The sequence below is a fragment of the Notolepis coatsorum genome (assembly GCF_963971535.1).
Source record: "Notolepis coatsorum genome assembly, chromosome: 3".
NCBI classification, from domain to species: domain Eukaryota; kingdom Metazoa; phylum Chordata; class Actinopteri; order Aulopiformes; family Paralepididae; genus Notolepis; species Notolepis coatsorum.
Window position 1 is genome coordinate 20,507,666 of NC_140167.1, and position 16,603 is coordinate 20,524,268.

A 16,603-nucleotide genomic window follows, 5' to 3' on the forward strand; every position below is an offset into this window, starting at 1 on the left:
CAGTAAACAATAGGACTAAATTACATTACCAAACCCAATATTGATTGATTGATTGATTGAAAACTGTATTAACAGATTGCAGAATGGGTACAGTACAGTACAGCTCAATACACACAATTGTTAAGGGGATGCAGACCAGAGAAAGACTTTCGTCTTGTTTACATCAGGGTCCCGACATACAGATAGACAGTACTGCTACATCTATACATTTATAACATACCAGATTTGCAAATACAATCAATCAAATGTATTTATATAGCACGTTTAAACATGACGCTTGTCAACCAAAGTGCTTCACATAGCTAAGCTAAGAACAAAGAAAAGTATAAATTAAACAGACAAATAAAATAAAATCAACGGATAGACAAAGGAAAAACAGAACAACACGTCAACGAGTAAGGCAAGAGTCTAAGTGAGTCAGGGAAGGCCAGGCGATATAGGTGGGTTTTGAGTTTTGATTTAAAAGACTCGATGGAGGGTAGTTTGTGATACAAAAAGAGTCCATAAAAGAGAGTATATACATTTGACGACAGTATCAGATATAAAATATCAGTTTGGTTTAACAGATTCAAAGCAAAACATCAAGCAGATATACAATACAGTATATAAACATAAAACATAAAGTTTGGAAATGTGTGTTTGGTAGATTATTTATCTGTTGTAACAATGCTTCTTGGCAATACATTTTATACCGTTGGAAAGCCTGTTTATTTACCTTTTAAATGGTGCCCCATTTGTAAGGAACATGCATTTGTGATTTAATTTGTGGGATGAGCAGCAGCACAGCTGAGTATGTGGGTTGCGCTCATATAAAATGTGACCAATCTTATTCAAACAGCTTATTCTGCTCTTGCTATTGACTCTTGTTTGGTGCATTGGATGATTGAAGTCTATCAGTAACAGTAACAAGGAAGAAACGAGACATGTTGGCTAAACACAACGGTCAGAAGCCTCAGTAGCGATGAATTGAAAATGGGGGACCCTGATGTAAACAAGACGAAAGTCTTTCTCTGGTCTGCATCCCCTTAACAATTGTATGTATTGAGCTGTACTGTACTGTACCCATTCTGCAATCTGTTAATAAAGTTTTCAATCAATCAATCAAGCGTGCAAGAACCACACACAGCCACAACAACCGGACACCTCCTCAGATATGGACCTCGATCGCACCTGCCTACGCTGAGCTATGGTCACTTTTCCACACCTACCCCCTACCAGTGGCCATCCTATATACCAGTCTGGGACCGAACTGCACCCTCAGAGATGAGATGACATGACAACAACGCTCGCCCCCCACAGAGACTATACCTCCAGAATTTGGGAGTAGAGAATTGAATGGCCTGCCAACAGTCCTGACCTCAACCGAATTGAACACTTGTGGGATTAGTTTAGCGTGTGCTATTCAAATCAAATGTATTCGTAAGGCCCCCGACAACACACGTTAATTAATGTCCCCATGGCCCAGGGCCGGACACGTCTTCTTTAGACGTGTCGACACGTGCTAGGGTGACCAACACAACAATGTTGGCTTGGCTGACTTGAGTTGCGACAAATCCTGGTTGAGTGGAATGCCATCCCACAGCAGTGTGACCACACTGTTGTCCAGCATGAGGTGGTGCCAGGCTGTTGTGGCTGCGTGTGGTTCTTCCACACGCTACTGAGGCGCCTGACTGTTTGTTCAATTAATAAATTGTAAAATGGCCAATGTCTCGTTTCTTCCTGGTTACTGAGACTTAAATCATCCAATCCACCAAACAAGAGTCAATAGCAACAGCAGAATAAGCTGTTTGAATAAGAGTCGTCACATTTTTCATGGGCACAACCCACATACTCAGCTGTGCTGCTCATGCCACAAATGCATGTTCCTTACAAATGGGGCACCATTTAAAAAGTAAATAAACAGGCTTTCAAACGGTATAAAAATGTATTGCCAAGAAGCATAACAGAGAAACAACCAAACACAAATTTCCAAACTTTGTTTTACGTTTATATTTATCCACCTGTCTGAATATATCCCTTATTATACCACTGACCAGTATGGCTACATTACATTTAGTAATTTAGCAGATACTTTAATCCAAAGCGACTTACGATACTGTACTTATACTACTATAGTGTATTTTTTTTTTTAAACTTTGGCCATTCCCCTGGCTCTTTTATGTGTTTATCACATTTATACTGGTCAAGGATGACCGACAGAAACAGGCTGAAAGGGTTCAGATGGGGGGGAAGACACTCTGGGAAAGGCACGGCTGCAGTCGGGATTCGAACTCGCTAAGCCCCAGATCCGTGACGAGCACGGTTGTCCACGGCGCTGAAATAGCGCTCGCGGTACGTGGTGAGCTACTGGAGCTCCCCTACTATAGTGTATTTATACTTGTAACACACATCAAATTAGCATTCAGTAGTGCTGTTTATATAATATATATATATATATGCCAGATTAATTACTTGTACATTGTTATTACACTTTACTCTTACCTTTGCACTCTGGTTAGATGCCAACTTCTTTTCGTTGTACTGTACTTGTGTTGTATGATGACAATACATTTGAATCTAATCAACCTTTTATTTAAAACCCGAAAACCATTGAGGTTTCCATCATTTACAATGTTGAGTAAACAGTTAAAATAAATAAGACAAAATCAGCAACACAAACAAGATAAAAACAAAGCTAAAAACAGGGAAACCATCCAATACACAAGATAAGTGCTAAACAGTTAAGATTGATGATCCATTGTTTTGAAATGTGCATAGGTTGGAATCAAGATATACTAACTGCATAATCCTGCTTTGTAATAGTCCTCTGCTCCTACGAGCTACAACAGAGGACTGTTCTGTATTTCATGAATCATTACATCTGATGTTGTGCACCTTCTACAAATGACTCCAACAAGTGGTGCTACTGTATGGTAATCTACTTGTACTATACAAATGGAACATGTGGGCGTGATCAACAAACGTGTTGTTTTATTGCTGAAATACTGCAAACAACTTGAACGTCATCCGTGTACAAAAATTAAAGCACTAAATTGTGGAAACGGTAAACAAATGAAAGAATAACAAAACATGTGTTGTTACATCAGGTTATAAAGGAGCTAGCTATAAATAAATCAAACAACAAAATGCCATACCCCGCTCACAAAACACACCATCGAAATCAAGTTCAGAACGACCGGACATTGGTTACACTTGTGACCGTCAAAACACTTTCACTGGAGCCTAAACAGTATTTTTTTCTTTCATACGGTTACAGATCTTACTTTTTGGACTCTACTAATTATGTGGGTCGTTTAGTCACTTCTGTGATTCTTCTCACACACAAAATGGCTTAAAATGCTAGCTGGCCCAGGTAATAAAACCCCGTCCTCACCACCCCCCTGTACAAACTAAAATATTCCACCTGGAGTCGACTCCTCTTTGCTTCATGTTCAGTAGTGACCTGTGGAGACAAACAGAGGGGCGGTTAAGCAGTGCTACAGTACAGGTTACATCCTCGTCGCTACAGAACAGAACAGGTTACATCCTCGTCTCTACAGTACAGAACAGGTTACATCCTCATCTCTACAGTACAGTACAGGTTACATCCTCGTCTCTACAGAACAGGTTACATCCTCGTCTCTACAGTACAGGTTACATCCTCGTCTCTACAGTACAGGTTACATCCTCGTCTCTACAGTACAGGTTACATCCTCGTCTCTACAGTACAGTACAGGTTACATCCTCGTCTCTACAGAACAGGTTACATCCTCGTCTCTACAGTACAGGTTACATCCTCGTCTCTACAGAACAGGTTACATCCTCGTCTCTACAGAACAGGTTACATCCTCGTCTCTACAGTACAGGTTACATCCTCGTCTCTACAGTACAGAACAGGTTACATCCTTGTCGCTACAGAACAGGTTACATCCTCGTCTCTACAGAACAGTACAGGTTACATCCTCGTCTCTACAGTACAGTACAGGTTACATCCTCGTCTCTACAGTACAGGTTACATCCTCGTCTCTACAGTACAGTACAGGTTACATCCTCGTCTCTACAGTACAGTACAGGTTACATCCTCGTCTCTACAGAACAGGTTACATCCTCGTCTCTACAGTACAGGTTACATCCTCGTCTCTACAGTACAGGTTACATCCTCGTCTCTACAGTACAGGTTACATCCTCGTCTCTACAGTACAGGTTACATCCTCGTCTCTACAGTACAGGTTACATCCTCGTCTCTACAGTACAGGTTACATCCTCGTCTCTACAGAACAGGTTACATCCTCGTCTCTACAGTACAGGTTACATCCTCGTCTCTACAGAACAGTACAGGTTACATCCTCGTCTCTACAGTACAGTACAGGTTACATCCTCGTCTCTACAGAACAGGTTACATCCTCGTCTCTACAGTACAGGTTACATCCTCGTCGCTACAGTACAGGTTACATCCTCGTCTCTACAGTACAGGTTACATCCTCGTCTCTACAGTACAGGTTACATCCTCGTCTCTACAGTACAGGTTACATCCTCGTTTCTACAGAACAGGTTACATCCTCGTCTCTACAGAACAGGTTACATCCTCGTCTCTACAGTACAGGTTACATCCTCGTCTCTACAGAACAGGTTACATCCTCGTTTCTACAGAACAGGTTACATCCTCGTCTCTACAGAACAGGTTACATCCTCGTCTCTACAGTACAGGTTACATCCTCGTCTCTACAGTACAGGTTACATCCTCGTCTCTACAGTACAGGTTACATCCTCGTTTCTACAGAACAGGTTACATCCTCGTTTCTACAGAACAGGTTACATCCTCGTCTCTACAGTACAGGTTACATCCTCGTCTCTACAGTACAGGTTACATCCTCGTCTCTACAGTACAGGTTACATCCTCGTTTCTACAGAACAGGTTACATCCTCGTCTCTACAGAACAGGTTACATCCTCGTCTCTACAGTACAGGTTACATCCTCGTCTCTACAGTACAGGTTACATCCTCGTCTCTACAGTACAGGTTACATCCTCGTCTCTACAGTACAGGTTACATCCTCGTCTCTACAGAACAGGTTACATCCTCGTCTCTACAGAACAGGTTACATCCTCGTCTCTACAGTACAGGTTACATCCTCGTCTCTACAGTACAGGTTACATCCTCGTCTCTACAGAACAGGTTACATCCTCGTCTCTACAGTACAGGTTACATCCTCGTCGCTACAGAACAGGTTACATCCTCGTCTCTACAGTACAGGTTACATCCTCGTCTCTACAGTACAGGTTACATCCTCGTCGCTACAGAACAGGTTACATCCTCGTCTCTACAGAACAGGTTACATCCTCGTCTCTACAGAACAGAACAGGTTACATCCTCGTCTCTACAGTACAGGTTACATCCTCGTCTCTACAGTACAGGTTACATCCTCGTCTCTACAGAACAGGTTACATCCTCGTCTCTACAGTACAGGTTACATCCTCGTCTCTACAGAACAGGTTACATCCTCGTCTCTACAGAACAGGTTACATCCTCGTCTCTACAGTACAGAACAGGTTACATCCTCGTCTCTACAGTACAGAACAGGTTACATCCTCGTCTCTACAGTACAGGTTACATCCTCGTCTCTACAGAACAGGTTACATCCTCGTCTCTACAGAACAGGTTACATCCTCGTCTCTACAGAACAGGTTACATCCTCGTCTCTACAGTACAGTACAGGTTACATCCTCGTCTCTACAGTACAGTACAGGTTACATCCTCGTCTCTACAGTACAGGTTACATCCTCGTCTCTACAGTACAGTACAGGTTACATCCTCGTCTCTACAGTACAGTACAGGTTACATCCTCGTCTCTACAGTACAGGTTACATCCTCGTCTCTACAGTACAGGTTACATCCTCGTCTCTACAGTACAGGTTACATCCTCGTCTCTACAGAACAGGCCCGGTTACATCCTCGTCTCTACAGAACAGGCCCGGTTGCGTCTATTCTTTTACCAACGGATTTCCAGTTCCGCGTTCGCGTTCTGCGATCTGATTGGCCACTGACGTTTCTGGTGCGATCTGATTGGCCACTGACGTTTCTGGTCATGTGACATGTACGCCCAATCGCGTGACGCGCCCATTTCCACCTCGAACAGCAGCAAACTACCTAACGCCTAGTTTATCACTGGTTAAGCTTAGGCGACTCTTTCGAAGTTGGTTAAGGTTAGAGTTTGGAATCAGGGCTGGTGTTCTATCGCCCTGCTCTAAGACAAACTCTAACCTTAACCAACTTCGAAAGAGTGCCTAAGCTTAACCGGTGGCAGAACTTGCAGTCACACGATTGGCGCAACCAGAAACGTCAGTGGCCAATCAGAGCGCAGAACGCGAACGCGGAACTGGAAATCCGTTGGTAAAAGTATTCAGGCGGCCCGGTTACATCCACGTCTTGAAGCATGCTGATATATCATTAATATTCAGTTTTTTGGTTTTCATATTTGGTCTTACACAGTGGTGGAAGAAGTACACAGTTCCTTTACTTAAGTAGAAATAGAAATACCCAGATAAAAGTACTGTATTGTACTTAAAAAATCTCCTGACTGAACTTTTTTTCAGGCCAAGTCATTTTTATTCCAATGTATTTTTTTTTTAATAGCGTTAGCGTTTTAAGGGAGCCTACTTGTAGAGCCTACTGTCCTGACTGTGACTATAGACCCTACTGTTGTGGTTGTTGTGCCAGGCAGGGAGGCTGTGTGCTGGAGAGCGTGAATGCAAGTCTTGTGGCTAGCTTCTGATTGATGGCGAGCTAGCACCCTTTTCCCATTACTTTGAAACATGAACTAAAAAGCTTGTTATCATACAAACAAGGGACTAAACACGTTTCGCAATTATGCCACAACAATGTGGAACGCCCTACAAAAATTTGAATCCTCAGTGTTTCCCACAGGATTTAGTGAGACTGTGGTGGTGGGTGAACCTTGGGCCCTCTAGTTTTTTTTTTTTTTTTAGTTTTAAAGTTAAATGCATCAATCTGGTGCACTTTGAGAGCAAAATTAAGAGGCTAGATCTATGATGAACTTTGTGCTCAAAACACAAAATCGACTAGACACTAGAGCATACATTTGAGCCATCAAAGAAATTAAGCAAAAGTGGTTACCTGTGTTGAACTAGTTTATTTTTTAGAAAATAAAAAAATAGACTGGATTACTATTACGACTACTACCACTGCCAATACTACTGATACATCCCTATTGGCAAACGTTATATATATATATATATATATATATATATATATATATATATATATATATATATATATATATATATATATATATAAAAAAATTAAATACATTTTTTTTATTATATAAATCAAAATATTATATAAATATAATCAAATTGACGGAAATCCGTCTCAAGACGGAACGCTTTAATGCCTGAGTTCTGCTGCTCTGATCACGTCCTCTTCAAGTTGGCAGGCTTCAAGTGTGAAAGTATATAATCTTCATACATTTTTACTTTACTCACGTAAAGTACAAGTAACTCGAAATTGTACTTGTACTTGAGTAAAAATACTTAGTTACTTTCCACCACTGTCTTACAATATATGAGGTAGAATAATAATTCTTGTTACATAAATGACAGGCTAAAAAAACAATACTGTAATACACAGGCTAAGACACATTGCTGATTATCAAAATCAAATCAAAAACAGTTGTCCCATTTGCTGATCATTTATGATATACCCTCACAAAATTCTATGACTTCCTTTCAGAGAACTCAAACCAGAAAGAAAATCCCAAATAAATTAAATTTTAAATAACTTTTACACAATAAAATACAGCGTTTCCCTTTTTTGGGGGGGGGGGGGGGGGGGGTCCAAATTCTGCAGAATTAAGAATTTTTAAATAGTTGTAAAACCTACGTGGCGAGTAGGACCGTGAGCGGGATCGGTAGCCCCCTTTGCTGTAGTAAGGAGAGGGAGACCTGCGTCTGTGGAGGAACAGAAGACACTCTTTATATCTCTCTTTACATCACCGCTGTATGACAGACAGGGGGCTTCGGGGTCAAAGAACAGTCACAAACAGGCGGGTTTAACAGAAGGTACTCGAACCTGGATGATCTGTAATATTCTCTATCGTCATAGCGATCGCAACCACGATCGTATCCCCTGTCGTAACCACGGTCGTAATCCCGCGAGCCGCGCCTGGTGGAGCTGGAGCTGCTAGTGGAGCTGGAGCTGGGGGCTCCGCCGCTGCAAAACAAAACGCACCACAGACAGAGTAGGAGATGTTATTTCCACCTAAAGCAGGACAGAAACGTTCAACGTGTCAAACGTTTCAAATAAGATCCATACCATAAGAGCGACGTCAAATTGCCCCATCTCAAACCCCGCCCCTCTTTTCTTGATCCTCCAATCACACCTGTTGCTTCCAAGCAAACAGAGATAGGTCAATTGCCTGGGCCAATGAACACTCACTATGTGGGACGTCCCATGTAGATTCCAGGAGTGGGAGTGTGTGGTCGTTTGGTGATGGAAAAATCCACCCGAATCCTGCGCCCGTCGAGCTCCATCCCGTTGGCCCGCTCCTTGGCCTGAGAGAGGAGAGAGATACCGTTAGAACTGACTGGACTTTGTGTCCAATATGGTGAAGGGTAGACAGCTGCACCACCTTCCATGGGTATGAACGCAGAGGAATGATTGTATGTGTAGCTGTAAGGTAGGGGTGCGTCTGCATTAGGCCCTTCTCCTTATCCATTACTCTTGGGGGAAACATATTGAGGGGTTTGAGATGTTTTCTTTTTAAATTTGATTTAAAGGTGACATGCATTATAAATGGCTTTTTTCAGTGTCTAGCATTGTATTATAGTAATAGTAGTTAGTATCAATGTGTCTGTGTCTCTAAATACCATATTGGCGGATTGCTCTCATTCAGCTCAGACCATTTCCTGCTCGATTTAATTAGGTCATTCTGATTTGACTCGCATCGTGACGTAACGAGGCGAGGATGGAGCAGATAGTGATCCTATTGGCTCTGTGGTTGTAGCGCGCATAGTGAACCCGACACTTCATCAAACGGGGTTTGACAGAGAGCGAGCAAGAGAGAGAGGGAGAAACAGATACACCCTCGCGACAGAGCACACATACACACGCGCGCGTCGCGCTGTCGTCTCTCTGTCTGTCTCTCTCTCTCTCGATTCGGGAGCATAACTAACGCCCCGTCTATGGCTGTAGCGCGCGGCACAGTGGAAGACTTCCTCAAACGGGAGAGGGAGAGAGAGAGAGACAAGGGGACCTGCTAATCTCACACACGCAGCTTTGTTTACACAGTGCTCCGTGTCTCTCTCTCTCTCTCTCTCTCTCTCTCTCTCTCTCTGCCACTCGCAGACTGTGTGGATGACTGTCACTCAAAGTGCTTATGGGCGGAGCCAGGCCAACATAGCCTGAAGTTCAAAGTTAGAAAAATGGGGCTTTTGAGTACTTGATTAGAAGAAAAAGATTTTTTTTTAATAAAACCTTACAGAGGTGTTCCATAGACTCACAGGAATTGTGTAAAGTTGCCCAAATAGTGCTAGGAATAGCAATGCATGTCCCCTTTAAAAAAAAAGAAAGAAAAAAAATTCAAACCAGGTTCAGGCTTTAGACGTTTCATTCTCCAGTGACTGTACATTAGATATGTGTTAAATAAAATAAATAAATAACTTTTTTATTAAATTTGTCACGGCTGTTATAAATCTTCTCAATAGAAAAATATAGCAGCACGATAACCTTTTTTGAAAGTCCTACGAGAGGACTTGGTTAATGATCACTTCCCAATTACCATTCATCACAGATCTATTGGACGTGGCAGCAAACACACTTGCGGGTGATCGAGAGCAGACCACCCCGTACAACGCTCCCCTACCTCATTGGCGTCGTCGCGGGTTTCAAAGTAAACAAAGGAGAAGCCTCTGGAGCGCCTGGACTGCTGGTCGTACACGATGCTGACGTCTGCCAGTGGGCCATATTTGGAGAACACCTCCCTCAGGTCCCGCTCTGTGGTGTACAGACTCAGTCCAAACACACCGAGGCAGCAGTTGGGGTCTGGGTTGGCCTGTCGGGTGAACAGAGGAGAAAGGAATGGAAGATGATACAAGTCATTGGTCATAGTAGACGTTTCCATCCGACATTCATGGGGTGCCGAATACTGGTAAATGCCTTTGATGCTATAATCCCAACGAGGGGTTCTTAAAACCTTTAGGAGGTTGCTTAAATGATGCTGCAGATTTGTTAGGGGTTATTCTTATTTATTGTGTCTATAAGTATGAAATTGCTGATAAACGGTGTCTTGTTTTGTAAGCTCGTCGTCGCTGTAAATGAGGGTAACCTCAAGTGTCGTAAAGTTTTTTTTTTATCCACTTTTTCTCCTCCTATTTTTCTGTATTTTTCCTCCCATCCCAATTTAGTCGTTATGCCAATTCCCCCCTCCCCTTCCTGGTCGTTGCGCACATGTGCCCCCCACTGGTCGGTCTAGGGAGCCCTGAAGTCTATCACATGCTTCCTCCGATACGACAGCCAGTGGCTCTCTTTTCACCTGGCAGCGAGGGCTCTCATTGGTGAAGTGTAACGCGTGGGAGGTCACACTACCTTCACCATTTCCCTCCCTCGCTGTGCAGGCGCCCTGACCGACCTGTAGGAGTCGCTGTTTACAACGACCAGATTACCACCCACCGGCTTCCCTCCCGCTGACACTGCCAATTGTGCCAGTATGACGACCGGCCAAGCCGGAGGCTGACTGGATTCGATACCAGTGTCTCTGCTGTGGTAGACAAGACGCTTAGTCCGCTGTGCTACCCGGCCGCCCCTAAGTGTCGCAAAGGTTTCAAATGAAATGGGTCGGGAACCCAAGTGGGCCACCCATAGGGTTGTTTCTGGTGGGTCCCCAAAACATAGTAGCCAAGCCCATTAAAGACCCACCAGGAACAGCCCTATGAGCCATTCTGGTTCATAGTTTAATACACATGAAGATAAGATGAGTTATTCCTTAATTGATCCCCTTGGGGAAATGTAGGCGTCATAGCAGCATGGGGGAGGGGAGGATCAGGTATGGGCATAGTAATAGTAGAAATATAATAATATAGGCAATATAATTATAGTAAAGATAAAAAAAATAAGCAGTGTAAACAATATAAATAACTCTGAATATAAGAATGTGAGAAAGTAAAGAGTGTAATCAAAGGTGCAGATACATTACAATAAATATGGGCAATAAAACACTTGGAATCTGAATATATACTATGATGAGTAAGTAAAGTAAACAGTATACACAGATGCAGTATACATAAGGTACCCTAACTGCCGCGATATAAGCCATACGTTGTAGCCCGTGCAGGTTGTAGTCCATTGCAATGGACTATGAAAGAGCTCAGGCTATACCAGGGGAAAGGACACACTGTATATTCTTGAATCAAGTTCAAGGAGTATAGAAGTTAACTCCAGAACTTACTTTTTCTACTGTGTCGTTTCCCCCGGGGACTGCAATGCCACATAACATGTAGTCTACTACCACACTGGTACAACAAGTACCCAACGAGAAGAGCTACGAGTGCAGGGACAGTAGTACGTGTATATACCCTGTTGCCAATGTGTCTGCGGCGGTTCGACATGGGGGAGTGACTGTGGCTGCTGCGCCGCCGGCGGTGGGATCCACTGCGGGAGCGGCTCCTGGAGCGCCGGCGGTGGGAGCGGGAGCGGGAGTGATGCCTGCGTGCGCTCCGATGGGAACGTGACCTGGCAGAGGACATGGGGGCAGTGAGACAGTTAAGCAATTACATGTCTTCGGTCCGTCACTCAATCGTCCACTTTTTAAAACGTAAGCAGGTTAACCCCTCAAGCCCGAGCGGTCCGGTACGAGATTGATATCATGCCATAAATAGATGAATACAGAACGTATTAATTAATGTTGCGTTTCTTTTTCAAATGTAGCCAAGAGTAAAGACCCTAAACCCTATCAAAACAGCAGTCAAAGTGTATATTTTCAGCACTACGTTTGTTTACCAATGATTTTAAGTGTTATATGAATATTCTCCACTTGCACAAACGTGCGGGCGGCATATCCGGTTACTTCTACCATGTGCAGACTTCTTCCGGTCCCGTCACAATACATAGACTTTAGCAACTTTTCTCCCGTCAATTAAACAACTTTATCGTCACTTTTCTTTTTTTATTACGTTTAAATTTTTTATTTGTTTGTATTGTTAATATTCTTTTTGGAGTCTCATCGGCCACGGGTAAGAGCAATTTAACATCAATTTCAGCTTGGTTGTCCATTGTTTTCATAGCCATCGCTCTGATCAACGTATGATGTTGTACTAATGAATGCCGTTATTGACAATCAATTAATCTTAAACAACCCCTTTCATGCATGCATGATGGAACATAATATACCGATCATATGCATTTGAATTTTTTTATTGTAGTGTGTATAGGGACGAAATGCCAATGGATTAAGTATAATATGCGTTGCGGCCTAATACTAGCCTTCCAGGAATTATCCTATAGACCACTCTAAAACTATACTTATATTCACCACGGTATAAAACGACAATGTATGGATGGAAAAAATATTCCTTTTTCACATCTTGAACGATAGATACTCGATGTCAAATGGGCCATAGTATTGCATATATAGCTATAATATTTAAATAGTTATAGCCCTGCAAACAAGGTGAGCGACTCCCACCGTTTACAGTGCTGGCGTCAGCTGCTAAGGATGAGGCTATTGCGTGGCAGAGAAAGAGTTAAGAATCTCTTTTGCAAAGAGACCAAGACAGCGGCATTGAACCATACATTATTTAAAGCACAGACTGGATGAAGGCGAGGCAGACTGCTCCAACGTTATCACGTGACGCAGCCATCTCTGAGGGAACATACACCCCACAAAGACAAATCTAAAAACAGAATCTCATCTCACGTGGATTTGGACCGGGATCGGGAATGAGACTTGGACCTGGAATGCCGGGAGCCATCTTTGGATCGCGCCGGGGTATGGGCCGGTGAGCGGCTGGCAGATTTCCCAGAGACCCGAGGGGACACACTCCTGGAGCCAGAGGGCGAGTCCTGGACAGGCGAGACACAGACGTCAGAAAAATAACATCTGAAAAAACAGCAGGCAGCCAGACAATCAGGAGAGAGAGAGAGAGAGAGAAAGAGACAGGAGGGGACCTCACTCTCGCCTTCTATAGGACCCTTCAGAAGGAGTCCATGGCAGTTAAAGACTTTTAAAGATATCCTAATTATCTCTGTAATAGAAATCAACCTATGACAGCAATCCAAGGGAAAGTTATACAGGAAAATGTTTCAACAAGTATTTAATAAAAATGTAGATGAGTTGATTTAGCTTAAATACAACTTTGTACATAAATAAACCTGACTTCTTATGGACCAGAGATGTTTTTTTTCTGTTATGGAAGGGGAAAAGTCATGCATGCTTTAAAAAAATTTAAATTTAAAAACAGAGAAAGAAGTGAATCACAGTAATAACATAGCAGGCTATTAGGAAATTACTCATACCCCCGTACACTTCTGATCATAACTTCATAACTTCTGTAACTTCATAACTTCAAAACAACCAATCTTCTTTCTTCAGTTTGACATTACGACTTCTTTTCTCCTCCTCTTCCTCCCCCACTTATCATCTGCCATTACACCACTCTAGCAGTGGGGCCTCTCGTGTTTCGCTTCTGCCAGCTTCCAAACGCCATACATTAGCATGCATCAACACCATCAGCTTCATCAAACTAATAACTTCATCTGAAACTTCGTCCAGCCTTTTTCTTTCTTCCAACCTTAACCTTAACAAAAAAACAAAACAAGGGTGATAAGGCAATGTTGGTTTTTGAGAGAGCTGCAGAGAAAACAAACATCAGAGAAAAAAAAACAGGAGAGTCACACACTAGAAATATAAGTGAGGTTCTGAAATGTCTGTAGGCCATTGAATATAGGCATTGTAGGCTCTGAAATGCATGGCAATACTTAATTGTAAATTATACACAGATTGACATCAAAATGCGATTCATATTAAATATTCTTCAGAATGTAGTTATGTGGTTAAGTGCCAGTTGTTGGTTGCCACCCACCAGGCTTACGAATTGATATCCCCACGTTACCCATAACTTAAGAGCCATAAGTGACACAGTGGGCAAGGCGCTCGCCACTAACGCAGGATATGCTGGGTTCGAGCACAGCTCTCGGCGTTGCTTCCGGCTTGGCTGGTCGTTCATACTAATACAATTGGCAGTATTAGGGGGTGGGAAAGCCGGTGGGTGGGGATCGGACGTTGTGGACAGCGACTCCTACAGGTCGGTTGGTGCGCCTGTACAGCAGAATCAGGAAGCATCGGGGGCAGCGTGAGCCTCCCACGCGTTACTCCTCGCCACAGAGATCGCGCTGAGCAGGTGAAAAGATGCGACGGCTGCCTCCTCGTGTACCGGAGGGGACACGTGATGCAAGGCTTCGTCCACATTGCAGCCGACCAGTGGGAGGCATGGTCTAACAACGTTCGAGACAGGGGAGGGTAGAATTGGACAATACGAAATTGGGATGGGAGAAAAATAGAAAATGGGTAGAAAAAGTAGATAAAAAAAAATACCCATAAGACACAGGGGGGGGGGGGGGCGGTTCGCGGGACGTTCAATCAGTTCGATATAAAGTAGACCCAATCAACTTGAAACTTGAAACTATCCTATTGTTATGACGTACGTTATATCCTACAACAACATGTTAACATTACACAAAACAAATGCAAGAGTGACTGTTGGGGCAAAGACGTTATAAAACTAGCATAGTAATTTTGACTTGCGAGGCCCAACTCGGCCTGTGACCCATTCGACCAGGCATAGCGTTAACATGCGTTACCCAATCCTCCTTAACGATCCTCTGATTGATTGATTGATAACTTTATTAACAGATTGCAGAATGGGTACAGTACAGTACGGCTCAATACACACAATTGTTAAGGGGATGCAGACCAGAGAAAGACTTTCGTCTTGTTTACATCAGGGTCCCCCATTTTCAATTCATGACATTTATGACATACACAACATACAGATAGACAGTACTGCTACATCTATACATTTATGACATACCAGATTTACAAATACAGTACTGTTTGTGATACAAAAAGAGTCTAGAAAAGAGAGTATATACATTTGACGTAGAAACTGTACATTGGAAGAGGTTGGGTAGGTGGGGTGGGGGGAGACTGTACATACATCTGAATATGAGAAAGCATGTAGGTTACTCTATTTACTAGTAACGTTAGCTATTGACCAACTGTTCAAGTTATTTATACTTTTCGGGCCATGTTAACGTTGGATAGCTAACTCACCAATGCGTAACGTTAACCTTAAGCTATTAATATCACATAACTGAACGTTACATTACATAACGTTTTGGTTCGAGCTCACCGTATATGCCACACGTTAGCTAACTTAAGCTAAGCTAAGCTAACTAACATCCACTAGCGTTGCATGATATTATTTTCATGTGATCAGAATGTTCTCACCCGTTCCACAAAGTCTTTCTCGTTGTCGCTCATTTTCTAGAAAACAAATGTCTTATCAAATATGAATATGGCCCTATTTAGCTAACGGTTAGGCTATATTGGACGTTTTATTTTCGAGCGATCACTATGCCAGTAATGCCACCTTCTTCTTCTTCTTCTTCTTCTTCTTCTTTGGAATTAATGGCGGGTCGCAACCACAGAAAGGCGCATACCGCCACCTACTGTACAACCCAGCAACTGGAGCAGCTACAGCAAGAACCCGGTAAAGAAAAGAAAACAATAAAGAAAAACCAATAAACTATGCCACATTGTCGCCGGTGTTCGTTTAACCTCGTTCCCAGTTTGATCTCCTCCGTGCGATAGTGTTCGTTAGTGGTTCTGATGGCGACAATAAAACGTCCGCAATTATGCCACAATGTGGAATGCCCTACCCAAAGCTGTAAAGGAATGTGAATCACTACCCACTTTCAAAAAACACCTACGGGAGACTGCAATTCGAAACTGGCCCCTACAAATGTCCTAACCCAATTGTACAGTAAATGACCAAGTATGGCTTTGTCAGTATTCCAATGTACAGTGTACAGTGTCCCCCCCCCCCCAATGTAGTTTTTTTTACTATGGCGAAATGAACAGTATTTTCCTTTCCCGTTTACCAGTAATTTTGTCCTTGATACTGCATGTGGGATTAATGGTGCAATTGGGTGTCAGCAAATAATTTAATGTTTTGTTACCGTTCCAATTTTTTTAAGCCAAATTGCTATAACACCAAATGGCCGGATGTTGCAGAGATGCACTGACGCTGGTGACGTAGTGCAGTCAGCCAGGATGACATCTGTTGCTGCTTCTATTTAACAGATGAAGGATATGATCAATGCATTTTTTTTTAACAAACAACAACACAACATCAACGTCAATAATAACAACAACAATAATAATAATGACAAGACAATAAGAAATAAGAAATACTTACTGATCAAAACTTAACTATACAAAATACCTAATACAAAATTAAAACATCACAAACAACACAAAATACATTAGACATTGGACATTTCCTCACCCACTCCCCCACCCAAGACCGCCGGATCCCCCAGGTCCAGGACC

The 16,603-nt window shown here is 42.7% G+C and overlaps 1 protein-coding gene across 2 annotated transcripts; it reads right to left on the reverse strand.

Moving 5' to 3' along the window:
* Positions 1 to 2,569: 2,569 nt before the first annotated feature.
* On the reverse strand, positions 2,570 to 15,644 carry LOC311225207 (transformer-2 protein homolog beta-like). Of its 2 annotated transcripts, XM_084310415.1 has the most exons (9): positions 15,500 to 15,636; positions 13,515 to 13,787; positions 12,908 to 13,053; positions 11,568 to 11,724; positions 9,860 to 10,048; positions 8,434 to 8,549; positions 8,068 to 8,208; positions 7,879 to 7,946; positions 2,570 to 3,442 (listed from the first exon to the last, which is right to left on the reverse strand). In XM_084310415.1, exons 2-9 carry the CDS (start codon positions 13,524 to 13,526, stop codon positions 3,432 to 3,434), a joined length of 840 nt encoding a protein of 279 aa, XP_084166541.1. In that variant the 5' UTR covers positions 13,527 to 13,787; positions 15,500 to 15,636; the 3' UTR covers positions 2,570 to 3,431. The 2 variants fall into 2 exon arrangements, with proteins under 2 accessions (XP_084166541.1, XP_084166540.1); XM_084310414.1 differs by lacking the exon at positions 13,515 to 13,787 and having other exon boundaries at positions 15,500 to 15,644.
* Positions 15,645 to 16,603: the final 959 nt, after the last annotated feature.

Excerpts from the sequence above, each read along its gene's own strand:
- LOC311225207 (XM_084310414.1), bottom strand. The coding sequence starts at position 15,532 with ATGAGCGACAACGAGAAAGACTTTGTGGAACGG. Across the intron at positions 13,054-15,499 it reads AGAAAGACTTTGTGGAACGG|GACTCGCCCTCTGGCTCCAG; the intron begins GTGAGAACATTC and ends TCGCCTGTCCAG. Across the intron at positions 10,049-11,567 it reads GCAGACACATTGGCAACAGG|GCCAACCCAGACCCCAACTG; the intron begins GTATATACACGT and ends TTCACCCGACAG.